The sequence below is a fragment of the Myotis lucifugus genome, unplaced genomic scaffold (genome assembly GCF_000147115.1).
Source record: "Myotis lucifugus unplaced genomic scaffold, Myoluc2.0 scaffold_58, whole genome shotgun sequence".
NCBI classification, from domain to species: Eukaryota; Metazoa; Chordata; class Mammalia; order Chiroptera; family Vespertilionidae; genus Myotis; species Myotis lucifugus.
In genome coordinates this window covers 6675724-6692844 of record NW_005871106.1, presented here as the reverse complement: position 1 = coordinate 6692844, position 17121 = coordinate 6675724, and the positions used below count along the sequence as shown (strand labels likewise).

General features: G+C 39.7%; 1 protein-coding gene across 1 annotated transcript in view; it reads right to left on the bottom strand.

The window, feature by feature from the left end:
- Nucleotides 1-17121, bottom strand: part of CEP192 (centrosomal protein 192) — a 91653-nt gene that overhangs the window by 36608 nt on the left and 37924 nt on the right. Inside the window, 12 exon segments of the mRNA XM_023754273.1 lie at nt 513-631; nt 1160-1252; nt 1347-1486; nt 1901-1964; nt 2080-2223; nt 2505-2630; nt 5043-5279; nt 6598-6746; nt 7908-8829; nt 11451-11622; nt 13652-13778; nt 13869-14688. Of these exon segments, the coding sequence (XP_023610041.1) occupies nt 513-631; nt 1160-1252; nt 1347-1486; nt 1901-1964; nt 2080-2223; nt 2505-2630; nt 5043-5279; nt 6598-6746; nt 7908-8829; nt 11451-11622; nt 13652-13778; nt 13869-14688 (3113 nt within the window).

Below are 17121 nucleotides of genomic sequence, written 5' to 3'. Positions count from 1 at the left end.
AGTAACCCAGACAGGAGATAGGTCATGTGTCTCAGGACTACATGCTAAGTACTGCGCTAGGTTTATCAAGCAAGTTCAAATACTAAAAACAATGGTGTTATTCACTCATTTATGGCTTGGGTGCCAAAAAGTCGCAGGCACTGAGAAGGGGTGAAGAAAAGTATTTTAAACTAACAACAGACAAGGTCAACCAATGGTTTCCTTGGAAAGAGAAAAAAAAAGTTAATGAGAAACATCAAGACTAAAATTCTATTATTTACTTTTGTCAAAGTATACTTGGATATAGGACTTTTAGATTTCTAGTCAATAGGCTTAAAAGTTGTGTTTTTTTTTTGGTAAACAGAGGAAGAAACTCTAAGGTTAAATGAAAGAGGTAAGACAGAGCTATCATCTGATAGGTGAGGTAAAATGTGTATTCTATCATTCAGGCTGTGAACTGAAGCATATCTAAGTTAAGTGAGTAGGAACTTGAGAAGAGTAAAAACTTTTCATTATAAACAATTATGTATTACCTTTCCTCAGCGGTTTGGGGATCCTTTGGAGTAAATGAAACAATAACTTCGTGTTCTTCTCCAGGTTTAAGGAAGAGAGTCTCTGGAAACACTGAAAAGTGACTTCCTTGATCTGGGATCTAAATATTTATATCATTATAACTAAATGCCGATTTATACAAATATGGCTTTTACTCAGTTACTCTCTTTGTCTTATGTGTCTTTCTCATTTACTAAGACAGGTTATTTCTCCCTTCCTCCTCATCCATCACTGTCCCACCTTGTCTTATTATCTTGGAAAGGATATTTCCTTCTCCTTCATCTCCCATAGCAAACTTTATCTTCTACCCTATCCTTAATTCCTGGTCACTAAAACCCTACCCTCTTACTCAACCACATGATTCAGAAATTATGTCTATTTCTCCAATTCTACCTAGGGAAAGGAGAACACACATTTTTCAGGAACTAATCAAAAACTTGGTTCTTATATATGAAATATTATATAAAGTCCTTATCATCTACTTTATACTAGTGTAACACCCAGCATTTAAAGCATTTGCAGACTCTTCCATTTGATCCCACGGCACTCTGACAAGGAAGGTAGCACAGTCCCTTCAGTCTCACAGTCTGAGGAAATACTATGTCATAGCACTGACACAAATTCTTACCTTGATATCTAAGTAAACGTCAATATTCCCAGCATTTTTCAAGGGTAAGTGCTGTTTTGTTGAGGAAGCCACACTGGCAAACAAATGCATAGTCTAGAGGATGGGATAAAACAGGCATTGTAAAAAATTATCACAATTACAATTAGACCAACCTGAACATAAAATAATGGCAAAGAGTTTCGAGTACCTGTAAGTCCTTTGGAGCATGTATCCTAGCAATTCCTGTTCTGGCTCGAAGACCAACACTTTTAATGACTGGCGTAGGGTTTGGGCTATCAACTTCTATATCAACTCTTGCCAAGAATTCTTCTGCTGAGTCCAGAATCTCTATAAAAGTTCATTCTTTTAGTTCAGACACCAGAGTTATTTAATTTTAAATGCCATGAGTGGTCAAACATTATGCCCTCAGGGGTCACAAGAAATCTTAAGTAAGATACTATTTTAAAGAACAAAGAGAAATAAAAATAATTGGAGGAAGAAAAGGGAAAACATCCAATTGGTAGATGTGATCAAATCAATTAGCAGAAAAGATCCCAAAAAGTTTTCAGTTTACTTGAGTTAGCCACAGTTATAAGGATTTAACCCCAAAGACCATGATCTCTGCCCCATTTTTAAAACAACATAAAACATTTGACAAGTTACTCAAAGTATTCATATTTACTGATAAAGGAAATAAGCCTCAACTTTTTAATTTATTCAGGTACAGAGTAAAGGAATTCTGACAAAACATAAAAATGATACCTGAAGAAGTGATGTGTCTCTTTGGACTATGGAAAAGAACCCAAATTATAAAAAATTCAGGATCCTGTAAAATAAAATTTAAAAATTAAGTGAATACTGGCATTAAGATTAAAATCTTAATGAAAGAAAAGTAGTTTGGAAACTTAACTTTCCTTTTAATTCTAAAGCACCTAGCTTACCTGTCCATCGTAACTAGCGGGCATCATGTGATTGATCACAGAAGGAGCTGCCAGCTGAGCAATCACATCAGCATAAGGAGCAGCTCTCATCGAAGCACGGACGGGTTCCTTGGAAAACGTGAAGCAACGCCAGGCTATGGCATTCTGTGCAGAAGTAGAAGAATCATTTTCAATAAAGCCAAAGGTGGTAAACGTTAAACTTGTTGAAAGAATCTTTAACAAAAAAATTTACTTTTGAGGGCGGGCATGGACTATAAGGGGCCACTGGGAGAAAAAAGGGGACGTTTGTAATACTTTCAACAATAAAGATTTTTAAAAATTTACTTTCATAAAAGAAAAATTAACAAAGAATAATATTAGCAGTGTCTAGAATTCAAAATCAATGTGCTCTGTAAACCAGTTTCTTACTGTACGTTAGTACTTACAGCATTAATAATAAGTCTGATTGGCACGATGGCATGTGTCTTATTTATCAATTTTAATGGGAGAGCTTTCCAGCCACCATAAGTCAAGTCACCAAAATCAAGAATATCTTTCTTTTCTGTTTCTACCTAATTAAGAAAAAAAGGGACTAATTTATAAAAAGCAATGTATTAATAAATATCACAACGTATGTTCATATCACTGCCCTGTCAGCCACAAGAGTCAGCATTAAAGGTAAACTTACCTAAGTTTCCCCAGGCTATTTTACCATTGCTATTTCTTAAAAAATTAATGTTAAATTCTTTTTGTTAGTCTATTACTCAAATATTGTACAGAACAAAGCAACACTTAGCTGCTGTTACTTTGAGAAGTCTTAGATCTTAAGACAATCTAACACAAGAATAAACTCAAAATGGATAAAAGACTTAAATGTAAGCCATGAAACCAGAAAAATCCTAGAAGAAAACATAGGCAGTTAAGTCTCAGATATCTCTGGTAGCAATATTTTTGCCGATATATCTCCTAGAGCAAGGGAAACAAAGAAAAAATAAACTACATCAAACTAAAAAGCTTCTGCACAGCAAAAGAAACCATCAACAAAATGAAAAGGGAACCCACTGAATGGGAGAACATATTTGCCAATGATACATCTGATAAGGGGTTAATTTCCAAAATATATACAGAACTTATACAACTCAATACCAGGAAGACAAACAACCCAATTAAAAAATCGGTAAAGGACCTGAATAGATACTTTTACAAAGAGGATATACAGATGGCCGAAAGACACATGATAAACTGCTCAACATCACTAATCATCAGACAGATGTAAATTAAGCCACAATTAGATATCACCTCACTCCTGTCCGAATGACTATCATCAATAAAGCAACACACAACAAGTGCTGGTGAGAATGTGGAGAAAAGGGAACCCTTGTACACTGTTGGTGGGAATGCGGACTGGTACAGTATAAAGTTTTCTCAATTAAAAATGGAACTGACGCCCTGGCCGGTTTGGCTCAGTGGATGGAGCGTTGGCCTGCAGACTCGGGGGTCCCGGGTTCGATTCCGGCCAGGGGCATGTGCCTTGGCTGTGGGCACATCACCGGTCGAGGATGTGCGGGAGGCGGCTGATCGATGTTTCTCTCTCATCGATGTTTCTGGCTCTCTGTCCCTCTCCCTTCCTCTCTGTGGACTGGTACAGTATAAAGTTTTCTCAATTAAAAATGGAACTGACTTTTGACCCAGCGATCCCACTTTGGGGAATATATCCAAAGAAACCTAAAACATTAATTCGAAAGATTATATGTACCCCTATGTTCACTGCAGCATTATTTACAATAGCCAAGAACTGGAAATAGCCCAAGTGCCCATCAGTAGATAAGGAGATAAAAAACCTATGGTACATTTACACAGTGGAATACTACTTGGCCAGAAAAAGAAAGGAAATCTTACCTTTTGTCACAGCATGAAAGGACCTGGATATTATTATGCTACGCGAAATAACCCAGTCAGAGAAAGACAAATACCACATGATCTCACTAATAAAATGAACTGACAAAATAGAAACAGAGGAATGGAACATACTGATCACTATCAGATGGGAGGGAGTTTGGGGGGACCAGATGAAAAAAGATGAAGGGATTAAGAGGGGGAAAAAAAAGAAAAAGAAAAAGAAAAAAATATGTATAACTAAAAGATACAGAAAACAGTGTGGTGATAGCCAGAGGGAAAGGGAGTGGGAGTAGGTAGAGGTGGGCAAAGGGGCGAAAATGGGGATAGAAAGGGACTGTGCTTGGGGAGATGGGTGCATGAGCAGTGTACAAATGATGTTTTGTTGTACACTTGAAACCTGTACCCCAATAAATTCAATTTTAAAAAAAGCACCAGTGGAGCCCGGCCCGAAGTGCCTCAGGGGTTGAGTGTCAGCCTATGAACCAGGAGGTCATGGTTCGATTCCCGGTCAGCGCACATACATGGGTTGCAGGCTTAATCCCCAATGTGCAGGAGGCAGCTGATCAATGATTCTCTCTCCCTCTCCCTTCCTCTCTGAAATCAATAAAAACAAACAAACAAAACACCAGTGGTATTCTAGTGTGCAGCCAAAGTTGAGTGCCACTGTCCTAAAGAGGCATATAACACGGTAACTGCCCCATTATCCCAACTAGGCTAGACCTTATCTCTTTCACTTCTAGAAAATAGAGGACTACAGAAGAGAAATTTCTTCAGCTGGCAAATAGTCTTCAGGTACAGAAAAGAAAGAATAATATGAACATAGCACTTTCCTAAGTGAGTATCAAATTATAAAATGAATATAAGGTTTGAAAATAAGATTTAATGCTACACTTTGCTTTATAAATATCTGAGCAAATATATCCATGTTTCTGTAAAACAACAGAAATAATTTTAAATTTTGGAATAAGAAGGTATTAAGAACTAATGCTTAGCTGGAAGTGAACTTTGTGGTACATTTACTCACAAATTCATTTTTTTACTAAATATTACTTTTAAGGTTATATTGACTTCATTAAAAGATCCGCTTAGATCACAGGGGTCTCAGCAATAGCGGTGAGAATGACTCTGCTTGCCAAGGCTTCTGCTTGGACTACTGTCTCAGCATCCGCATCCGCTGTAAATGGCCAAGAAGCAACACTGAATATACATCTGAAAATCCCAGGATCGGATGGTATGAAAAGTACTTTTATCTCTTCTGTGGCATGAGGTCTTATGATGACTTTATTCTTGAAAACTAAACAAGGATATGCTAAAAGATCCACCTTAATAAAAAAAAACAAAGAGCCACATGGTTTGTTAAAAATGGCTTCACAATGAAAATCAAGAAGTAGAATCAACTAGTTTTAAGATCCTTTTCCCCAGTCACTTGTACTACCAAACCTAGACATATATTACCTCTTCAAAAATATCCAAGTCTTATAACTCATTATCTGTAGAGTACAATTAGTCAAACTCATGAAACCTTATGAAGATAGGTTGAATTCATGGCCCATAGTCTATTTTAAAGCAAACACAGTTTTTGATACCCACACTTTCCTTGAAAAGGAAACTGAAAATTGCAGTACTTCACAGCCCTGCACATGGTCCCCGGACCTAGTTTTTGGTACAATGCAGGATGGTTAGACTGATCTCTAATACTCCTTGTCACACCTCCAAGTCTATGATTGTGATTCGCTCCAAACCCTCCCTTCTCACTCACTGTAAATGGGGATCATCTTTTCTACCCCCACTTCCAGAGACAACACTGCTTCCTGAGAAGGCCTTCAATCTCACCACCCTCTATCCTCAACCCTTTCCTTCAACTACCTGCTTTTCCTCTAACCTCAGGATATGAAAGCAGAGGGTATAAGCTAGGAAAAAAGGAGAGTAGGGTAGAGACCGTCTTATTTTACCAGAAAAAGGCTATTACTAGGATGTAATAGGGGAGAGTAGACCACCAATGCTGGTCTGCAAGTAGCAGTTGCAAAATCAGGATATTACAGAACAGGTGCTGCTGTCCATATTTCCCACCCTCCCTACTCACTGATATGCAATCATAAGAGAAGATTTATATTCTAGAACTATGACAGCTGTTACTGATCATGTGAGAGATCCTCACTATGGGTTAATGTTAAAATTGTATTTCCAGGTATTTCAAAACATCATGTAAAAACATAATAAATTAGTCAAAAAGACTACTAAAGGTGTGGGCCCTAAGAGTAACTTGTTTTTTTGATAAATGACAGTAACTTATATTCAATCACATTTAACAAAACTAGAAACTCAAGAGCTTTCAGTGGTTTAAATAATAGCACTAAAAGGACATATACATAATTTCATAAATAAATAACAATGAAATATAATGATTAATAAATAAATAATAACTGGCAGAAAATGAGAAACACATTCAGATTTCACCTCTTACACCAGAAGTATTACAACAAAAGAGGGACCAAGAAAGATACCATTCCAATGATTTTGTACAAGGTATAAGAGGAGGGACATACTCCCAGTATAAAAGGACGTACTAGACAAAAAAGAAATCCAGCATTAATCATAATGCAATTGTTAAGTCAAAAGAGAAAGTTAATAAAAACTTACCTTTTCACCATTAACACTAACACTGAGAACTCCTATGCTGACCTGCAGCCAGTGGGTGGTTGGATTAAGTACACTAAGGTGGGTTTGTGAAGCAATATCAACACAGCAAGCATGAGGAAACTTCACTTCCTCAGGTACTCTTACATGCCCTGGGTAAAGATAAAGCACAGTCAAAAATGCAAGTTATGCCCTACCTGGTTTGGCTCAGTGGATAGAGCATCGGCCTGCAGACTAAAGGGTCCCAGGTTTGATTCCCACATAAGTAAGGGCACATGCCTGGGTTGCGGGTGTAACCCAGTAGGAGGTGTGCAGGAGGCAGCCAATCAGTGATTCTCTCTCATCATTAATGTTTCCATCTCTCTCTCCCTCTCCCTTCCTCTCTGAAATCAATAAAAATATGTATTTTAAAAAATGCAAGTTATAGTGAATACCTGATTAAATGCACAGCTAGTTAAATGGAAGTTTTATAGAAGACTACTTGTTTATACACAGAGGTATGGTATAAAGTGCTCCAGGTCTTCAGGCTCCTTAATATTCTCTAAGCCTCAGAATAGGTTGGCCAACAATTATTTCTTGCTGAATCCAGCCAAGGAATAAGAACAATTAAAACTGATCAAGCTCACAATTTAAAGCTAATCAACTCTCAGATGTTACTACCTATTACTAATCTCTTCTTCCCCCTTCCCCCCCCCCCCGCCCGCCCCAAATATAAGCCACTGCCTAACCTAGTAAGAAATGATAGAGGTTCTAACTTGGATTTTTAATACAACCAGTCTTTTCACCACCCTTACGCAGTTACTCTGGAATTTCCTTAAAGACAGCACTCCAGTGGCTGTGTGTACTAGGTCAGAAAAAGCACAGCACCCAGCTCTGCTTAGCAGAGTGACCGTCAACAAGAGAATCAGGGGCAGTTCAGCTACTACAGACAGAAGTGGAAGGGTGCCCTCTCTCACTACAGTAACCCTCCAGACTTAAAAGCTGGAAGGAGACTCACTCCTTCAGGGAGGTGACTCTAAACTGGACATTTCCTAGTTGAAAGACTAACAGAACACAAAGTGCAGAACACAACAGACAGGAAGACAAAGGTATTGGGAGTTTCATCTACATAAGTTTTCATATTTTTCTAAGGCCACTTCAGGGACCCTTGCCCAGAAATATTCCAAATTCCAGGACAAAGGAAAAAACTTATGAGAAACTCAGGCCCATAATTATCTCCTTGAAACAAAACTAGTTTTTATGGTGTCATTTGAGAAAACTTAATTTTAAGTAATAGCAAGCAACAACAGGCAATAACAGAAAAAGCATCTCACCAAATCCTGACATCATTCCTGAATCCCATGGTTCAATGCCATAATTTGCACCAACAGACTGCACAGGAAAAGATTTTGCTGTAGTTAGAAGATTCTGATGTGTGGTATTAGAATATGGGTTACAAATGGAAGAACTACCCATCAATCCAGAGGTGATATTTTGTCCTAGACAAATGTCCACAGCCACAGAGTTCTGAACATGCTCGCCTGTGACAGCAGGATAAGAACAGCTTCCTGAGAAGCCACAGACGGTGGTGCTGCCAGAATAGCACAGAGGCAAAGCAGCATTTCCAGCTGCAGGTAGTGTTCCCAAATACTGTTGGGCAAAGGGAGCTGTGGCTAAAGAATGTCGAGTCAACAGTGCAGGAACTGAGGTGGGCATGTTCTGCATGTCGAGCGCAGAGCCATAAACCACAGAGCTGGGAATAGAGGCACACTGGCTTCCAGAGGCCATCTGATGAGGAACCCGGCCACTCAACGCACTGTTGGTAGTTGACGTATCTTCTGAAGTTACTCTCTCACTTTCGTTCCCAGATGCCTGGAGTGTCAAAGGGAGGCGTGGCAATGCTGACGCAATCGGGTGCCGGAGACCTGACTTGCTCAGATGAGCCAGGCTGATCTGGTCCAATTCACTGGAGTTTGTAGTCAAACCGGTGGCAGTGGTTTCCGACAGATCTTCACTTTTGGAGGAAAGATCTTTACTAAATCTAAAGGTGGGTTTTACATCTTCAGGTTTGCTACTCAGAGAAGTAGTTTCAGTCATTTTTTCTGCATCTGACTTTTCCTGGATAATATGTGACAATGTTTCTCTTCCTCTACCTTGAAATGAATCTTTTTCTTTCAACTTTTCCACAGCCTGTTCCTCTGGTGGAATTGGACTTCCTCGAATAATTGTGGTGCTCAACTCACTGGTGATATCACTCTGAGAGACAAAAATTTTTTAGAAATAATCCATAGATTATTACAAATCCAAATAACATAATAAACAGACCTAAACAATGTTAACTCTGAAAAAAAGTCTGCTTACACACAAAAAAAATGTAGTTTGGCAGCTATGAAATGCAGGATTAAGTTTTTAAAAAGTTTGCATTCATTATTTTATAGAAATAATTATGAGGAGATTAAAGAGGAGGTATATACCAATTCTATTTCTGAAAAAATTTACATAAAGGACAAGAGACAACTAATTTTGTAAAATTTAAGGAATTTTTTCCTTCTAAACTGTACAATAAAAATTTAAGTAAATTAGTAACAAAGGAATGGGGGGGGGAGCAGTGAGCAAGCTTTCAAATTACATCAACATGGGGTTAAGAATCAAGACAAAACCAGTTCAAAGGCTCTCTCCCCCACCCACATTATTTGTCTACTAGAGGCCCGGCGCACAAAATTTGTGCATGGATAGGGTCCCTAGGCCTGGCCTGCGATCAGGGCCAATCTTCCTTGGCTGCCAGCAGCCGGCCCCACTCCCTGCCAGCGCCCTCTGTGTGTGGGGCAATTGGCGGGGCGATCAGGGCCCCAATGCTGCCCGCGTCCATCACCACCCACCCCCAGTTCCTCGTTCCCCATCAGGCAATCGGAGCCTGCCCACCAGGAGGAAGAACCAAGAGGTCAGCCAGCAGACCCCAATCAGGCCATCGGGGCCTGTGGGCAGCTCCTGCATTGAGCATCTGCCCCATGGTGGTCAGTGTATGTCATAGCTCACTGGTCGTTCTGCCGACCGGTAGATTTGCATATTACACTTTTATATATATAGATACTGCTGTCATATTTAAAAATGATAATTTTTATGAGCACCAAAGTCTTTTCAAATATCTAAGTTATGTGGTTCTGTTTTCTTAAGTATGAAGTAATAGCCCTAGTCAATGTTAATATTTCTTTATAATGCATCACCTTAGGGGTGACATCCACAACTGTTACACACAACTTAAGATGCACTTAACCTCGTTGATTATTTTTGGTACTTGGTCTGAAAATTTCTTCTGGAATAAAACTTTAGAAACAAAAACACTGATAAACAAATTATTTGCCAGTCATCCATCCATCCATCTATCACTTAATCAATCAATCAATAAAAATAACAAGAGCCTATATGTATTCAGTGATACGTTCCCAAGCCCTGTTCTCACATCACTGTCCCTCCTTACAGATGAAGAAACAGCTTGGGGAGATTGTATCCGTCTGAAAGTAGCAGAGAAGCCATCAGACTGCACAATTCAGCTCTTAACCACTATGCTAAGAACATAGAGACTCAACATATAAAAGCATCATCTAAAAGACAGCTTTCATGAACAACATAAACTGATGAACAAAAATAGATCCAGAGACATAGAAGCATCGAACAGACTGTTAAACCTCAGAGGGAAGGCAGGGGATGGGGGTAAGAGATCAACCAAAGATCTTGTATGCATGTATATAAGCATAACCAATGGACATAGACAGTAGGGGGGTGAGGGCATGTGCTGGAGGTGGGAGTGGCCGGGGAGAGGTCAATGGGGGTAAAAGGAGACATATGTAATACTTTAACAGTAAAGAATTTAAATTTAAAAAATAACAAATTTTTAAAAAAAGACAGCTTTCAGTGAAATGGTCCTCATCTTGCCCCTCTCAATGACTCCTCCATACTGCTACTGCAATGAGCTTTGAAAACATCAACACAGATCATGTCACTGTTCTGCTTAAGAACCTTCAAAATCACAAATTTTACAACTAAGATTCTTGGTTTGGCCTCTCCTCTTTGCCCCAAGTACATGATTCACTGTAGCCATTCCAAACTTCTCGGAGTCCCTCAAATGCTGTCTGTATTTACAATTACAGTGGGGCCTTGACTTACGAGTTTAATTCGTTCCGTGACGAAGCTCGTAACTCAAATTACCCGTATGTCAAATCAAAAGTGAACGAGTGAGACACGTGATGCTGGGCTGATGTTGTGGCGTTCACTGTGACGTTCGCTGCGCCAACTAGCGGTGGGATATCTGAAGCTGGCTCGTAACCCGAATTTTAGCTCGCAACTCAAAGCAAAAAATCAGCCGAGACGGCTCGTATCTCGAAAAACTCGTTAGTCGGGACACTCGTAAGTCAAGGCCCCACTGTACCTGCCTTCCCCCATTTGTTTGTCTGCTTCTTCCCTGCCTAAGTCCAAGTATCCCTGAAAAAGATGGCTTCAATACATTACTATCCCTCCTATCGACACCCTAGTCATACTTTTTGTTATCTCCTTCTGAATACCCAGAGCATAGATCCAGCACAGTGCATTTCACTACAGAGTGTGTCTTGCATGTATGTGTCTTCCACCAGACTGAGAGTGTTTTAAGGGCAGATACTAAAATATTTGTACCTCTAGTGCCTATCCAACATGAGAAATTGTTTGATTCTCCTCTCTTTCTCCCTCCCTCCCTCTTCCTTCCTTGTACCCCTGCTACCCCCCATTTTAAAGATAAAAATGGCAACAGAAAGTATACAGGCAGGAACCTCAATCTGTACCCTACATCAGTAACACTTTAGAGCCAGAAGTCTTACTAAAGAAATAATAAAAGTGCTGCCCACCTTGCAGTCCTCAAGGCCATGATCTGAGGCCATGGTGGGACAGGTGCTCTCTTGTTCAGACACGTAAGTGAGCCTACTCACACTAGCCTGTGGATACATCAACTGAGACAACTCACTCTCACAGGGGGGCTTCTGATGATGAGCTGCTGAGCCAAAAGATTCTGAAGCACACCTGAAAGAGAAAACACCTCGTGACTAGAGTGTCCATTCTGTTATTTAACATCATCTACACTAGCAAAAGCCAATCCTGTTTTGCCTACAATCTTATTAATCTTCAGACTCTGCAATAGACAGGGGTGGGCAAAAGTAGGTTTACAGTTGTAAGTACACAAAAGTTTATTCTTATAGGTTTACATTACGGGTTTCATCTTATATTTATTTTATTATAGCTGTAAATCTAATTTTGTTTATCCATGAATACACATATATTATATTTGATAAAGCAATAAATTTACTGTCAAAAATTATATATATACTAGAGGCCTGTCGCATGAAGAGATTCGTGCAATAGGCCTTCCTTCCCCTGGCTGCCGGTACCAGTTTTCCTGGCACCCGGGACCCAGGCCTTCGCTCTGGCCGCAGTGGAGAAGCAAAGCCTCTTCAGCCTTCAGTCTTCGCTGCTCCAGCCAGAGCCTTCCATCTTCACTCCGCACCTGCGTATGCAAATTAACCGCCATCTTTGTTGGGTTAATTTGCATACTCTCCTGATTGGCTGGTGAGCGTAGTGGAGGAACGATCAATTTACATGTTTGTCTATTATTAAGTAAGATACATACATATATCTATATATGTCCATAATTTTTGAATGTTAACTTATGCCTTTTCAAAAAATTAAACTTTAGAAAATTCCTATAACTTGAAGGTTAAGTTAGTTTATACCTACCCTGATAAACTTGTCATAAAATCTGTGAAATAAGTTTCTTATTCTAACTCTTGAAAAAGTATTTACCCATCTTACTAGTGTTAAAAATGCAAATCCTATATAATAAAACCCTAATATGCAAATCGAACAAACAGCAGAATGACTGGCAGAATGATTGGTCACTATGATGCACACTGACCAGCAGGGGGCAGATGCTCAACACAGGAGCTGCCTCCTGGTGGTTAGTGTGCTCCAACAGGGGGAGCGCCGCTCAGCCAGAAGCCAGGCTTATGGCTGGCGAGCACAGTGGTGGTGGCGGGAACCTCTCCCACCTCCACTGCAGGCAGGTGGTAAGGAGCAAGGGGCCCCAAACTGCGAGAGCCCCAGACTGCGAGAGGGATGTCTGACCACTGGCTTAGACCTGATCCCAGGGTGACTGGGCCTAAGACGGCAGGCAGACATCCTCCGAGGTGTCCCAGACCGCGAGAGGGCACAGGCCAGGCTGAGGGCCCTGCCCCCAGTGCACAAATTTCACCAGGCCCCTAGTGAATACTATAAGAGAAAAAAAATCCAAAATTAATGCTATTTAAAATGCTGATAAGCAAACAGTGAGATCAACACTCTCATCACACACTGAAGATAAGGGTGCAAGTCTTTAAGACCCTTCTAGAAATAATTTGCTAATACAGAGAGCCTTCAATTATACTTACTCCCAACCTGGTAATTTCATTTCTAGATATCTATCCTAAGGAAATCAGTGAAAACAGAGAAAAAATTTTATGAGCAAATTTGTTCATCTCAATATCACTCTAATGGCAAAAACAATGTAGTAAGTATCCACCAGGAGCATGTAAACCACAACAGATTCATTACACAATCTGTAACATTACTAATTTTCTTTTAAATAAGGGAATTATTATAAGTGGAAAAAACAAGAATATAGCAAATTTGCACAAAAAATGGCTTGAATGAAATTGACAAAATATTTACAATGGTTACCTTTGAGCGATGAATCTATAATTAATTTTCTTTTATGTACTTTTTTCTTATATTGAGCATATATTTTTATTATTTAAAGAAAAAAGGTGCCGAAACCGGTTTGGCTCAGTGGATAGAGCGTCGGCCTGCGGACTGAGGGGTCCCGGGTTCGATTCCGGTCAAGGGCATGTACCTGGGTTGCGGGCACATCCCCAGTAGGAGATGTGCAGGAGGCAGCTGATCGATGTTTCTCTCTCATCGATGTTTCTAGCTCTCTGTTTCTCTCCCTTCCTCTCTGTAAAAAAGCAACAAAATATATTTAAAAAAAAAAAAAAGAAAAAGAAAAAAGGTAAGCACCTACCCTGATAAACTCGTTCCAGAAACTTCACTAGGAGAAGAATGACTCAGTGGAGTGGTGGAAGGTCTGAAGCTATCCTGATCATCTTCTGAACTATGTCCACCATGCTCAGGAGAAAAACTTTTCAAATCTATCAGAAAGATGTAGTTTCTAATTAGAACAGGAAAAAACCCTACTCTCTATAATTTTGTGAAATGTGATCAATTATTCTGATACTTACCAACATTTTTAGGTGAGATTAAGAAATGTTTTCCAAAAGTCACATGCTTTTCACTGCTACTTGTTTCACAAACATATTCATTTTGCCTCTGATTTTCTCTATTAGTTTGCATTTCTTCACACTCTTCTGACAGTGAAAAGGGGCCCTTTACTAATGAATAACTATTAGATGTTGGAATGGATATTGAGGTAGCTTTTTCACTGTTACCAGTATCTGGTAATTTGTCGTCAATGGAATATGTCTTCACATCAACTATTGCACTCTCACTCTCTCTTATATTTGTAATAACTGAATTTGAAGAGTCTGTTGTTCTAAATGATTCCTGGTTTTCACTCTCTCTGTTTTCACCATAAAAAGCAGCTGGTGTATTTTCTTCTGATTCCCTTACACTTATACTAGTAGCATCTAAGTCCACTGTATGGATGTCTTGTGTAGTGTGTTCTTTTGGCAAAGATAAATCCCAAATGTCAGACATACCAGTTCTTGAAAAGTTTCCCAGTCCACCTTCGCATCTACTAACTTCCGTTTTTCTAAGGTATTTCTCCATATCAAATGCACTGGATCCATTACTTTTTTCTAAATCATTAGCTATGAAATGAGACACAATGGAAACGTCCTGTTGTTCACCATCTTCCTGAAAAGTCTTCTCTCTGGTTTTATTTGAAAGTGCCTTGATCATGGCAGCAAGTTGGGAAGGATCAGTACTCACTGATGCATCTGCAATCGCTGAAGCAATGGTGCTTATCCTAAGTACAGAATCATCACCATCAGGTAGTTTGCCTTTACATCTTTGGGGTTTGCAATTCATGAAGAAAGTATCCTAGAAATGAGAAAATTTACATCAGATAAATTTACCTCAGTCCATAAACAGGTACATATTAATCATTACTTATAAACTAGAGGCCCGGTGCATGAATTTGTGCATGGGTGAGGTCCCTCAGCCTGGCCAGTGATCAGGGCTGTTTTACTCAGTCCCAATCGGGGCCGACTGGGGCCAGCCAGCCGGGGGGAGGGACCATGGGAGGTTGGCTGGGCCGCTGGAGGTTGGCTGTGGGAGCGCAATGACTACCAGGGGGCAGCTCCTGCATTGAGCGTCTGCCCCCTGGTGAGTCAGTGTGTGTCATAGTGGCTGGTTGACCAGTCGTAACAGTTGCTTAGGCTTTTTTTTTTTAAATATATATATATTTTTTATTTCAGATAGGGAGAGGGAGAAAGAGATAGAAACATCCACGATGAGAGAGAATCATGGATCGGCTGCCTCTTGCACGCCCCCTATCGAGCCCACAACCCAGGCAGGTGCCCTTGACCGGAATCGAACCAGAACCCTTTGGTCCATAGGCCGAAGCTCTATCCACTGAACCAAACCGGTTAGGGGGCTTTTATATATATAGCTGCTAGACAAGATTTAATAGCAGCAAAAACTTAAGGGTATAGCAGTGAAGAATCCTAAAAAAAAAAAAAATAAGACTGCTGCTATCAACTTCAATTGTTGAATACTGAATTACTTATGTAATCTGATTATCAATTGTTAAAAAAAATCTTCAGGAGTAAAAGATGCTAAAAATGAATCAGAAAAATAATTTAAAACCAAAAAATTAAGAAAATAAGATTGAGAAGCCATTGTGACATTGTGACTGCCAAGTACAATTCTTGGTAATTTCATCCAATTGTAGAATTATTTACAGGAGAGACAGAGAAAGACAAGTACCATGTGATTTCACTCAGATGTGGAATCTAATGAACAAAATGAACTAACAAGCAAAACAGAGACTAGAGAATAGCCTGACATCTGGGGGTGGAGGGCTAGGTGGAAGGCTGGAGAAATAGAGCAATAAAGAAAATAAGAGAAAGAACTCATGGATATGGACAACAATGCAGTGATTGCAAGGGGGGCAGGAGATGGAGGGTATAGGGCAGCCGTGGGCAAACTACGGCCTGCGGGCCGGATCCGGCCCTTTTGAAATGAATAAAACTAAAAAAAAAAAAAAGACTGTACCCTTTTATGTAATGATGTTTACTTTGAATTTATATTAGTTCACACAAACACTCCATCCATGCTTTTGTTCTGGCCCTCCGGTCCAGTTTAAGAACCCATTGTGGCCCTCGAGTCAAAAAGTTTGCCCACCCCTGGTATAGGGGGATAAATGGCGATGGACAGAGATTGACTTGGGGTGGTGAACCCACAATACAGTGTACAAATGATGTGTCGAATTATACACCTGAAACCTGTATAATTTTGTTAACCAGTATCAACTCAATAAATTCAAGTTTTTACAAAAGGATTTATAGGCAAGACATAAATAGGAATCATGGATAAAAAATTAAAGTGGGCCGGAACCGGTTTGGCTCAGTTGATAGAGCATCGGCCTGCGGACTGAAAGGTCCCAGGTTCGATTCCGGTCAAGGGCATGTACCTGGGTTGCGGACACATCCCCAGTAGGGGATGTGCAGGAGGCAGCTGATCGATGTTTCTCTCTCATCGATGTTTCTAACTCTCTATCTCTTCCTTCCTCTCTGTGAAAAATCAATAAAATATATTTAAAAAAAAAAATTAAAGTGGAACCAAATAATAGAAACAAACACATTTAATATTCAAAAATGCAAGTTAAGAACTTCTGCCTCCAGTAAGAACAAACTAATACAAACCAATTCTTGCTGAGAGCAATTAGAACTGGAGAGCATATTCAAAGACATCCCTTAAATGGCATTGGAAAGCTTTAAAAAAAAAGAATAAAAAACTATGAGGCCAAAATTCAAAAGGAAGAATCCCAAACAGGTGAGTCCATTACTGGAGATGCTTTCCCTAGGGAATCTGCTGTTTCAAGAGGCAGCTGATTAAATTTCAAGAAGCAGACAAGCAAAGCTGTTCTTACGGGAGTAAGAGTATAAAACCTCAAGTTCAGTATTTGCCAATTATGGCAGGCAGTGACCCTGATAAACATCATAATTTAGGGAGAGACCACAAAGGACTACACCCTAGGAGTCAAAGTAAACAAAAATTAGACTGGCCCTCCTACAGACTGAGGCTCAGTTCTAATGACCTCAACTCAGAAACCAAAGTAAAGTAATCTGAGATTGCTAGAGTTCTTTGCTTCCTTTCAGAAGCAAACATAAATCCTGTCTGGAAGATATCATCCCCCATGACCTCCAATTATTTCAACAACTTTTCCTGTAAAAGTCCACCACTCAATCAATGACACATGATGTTTCAAGATAATGTGGCCCAAGTACAAGAGAAACAGACCTATCGGGG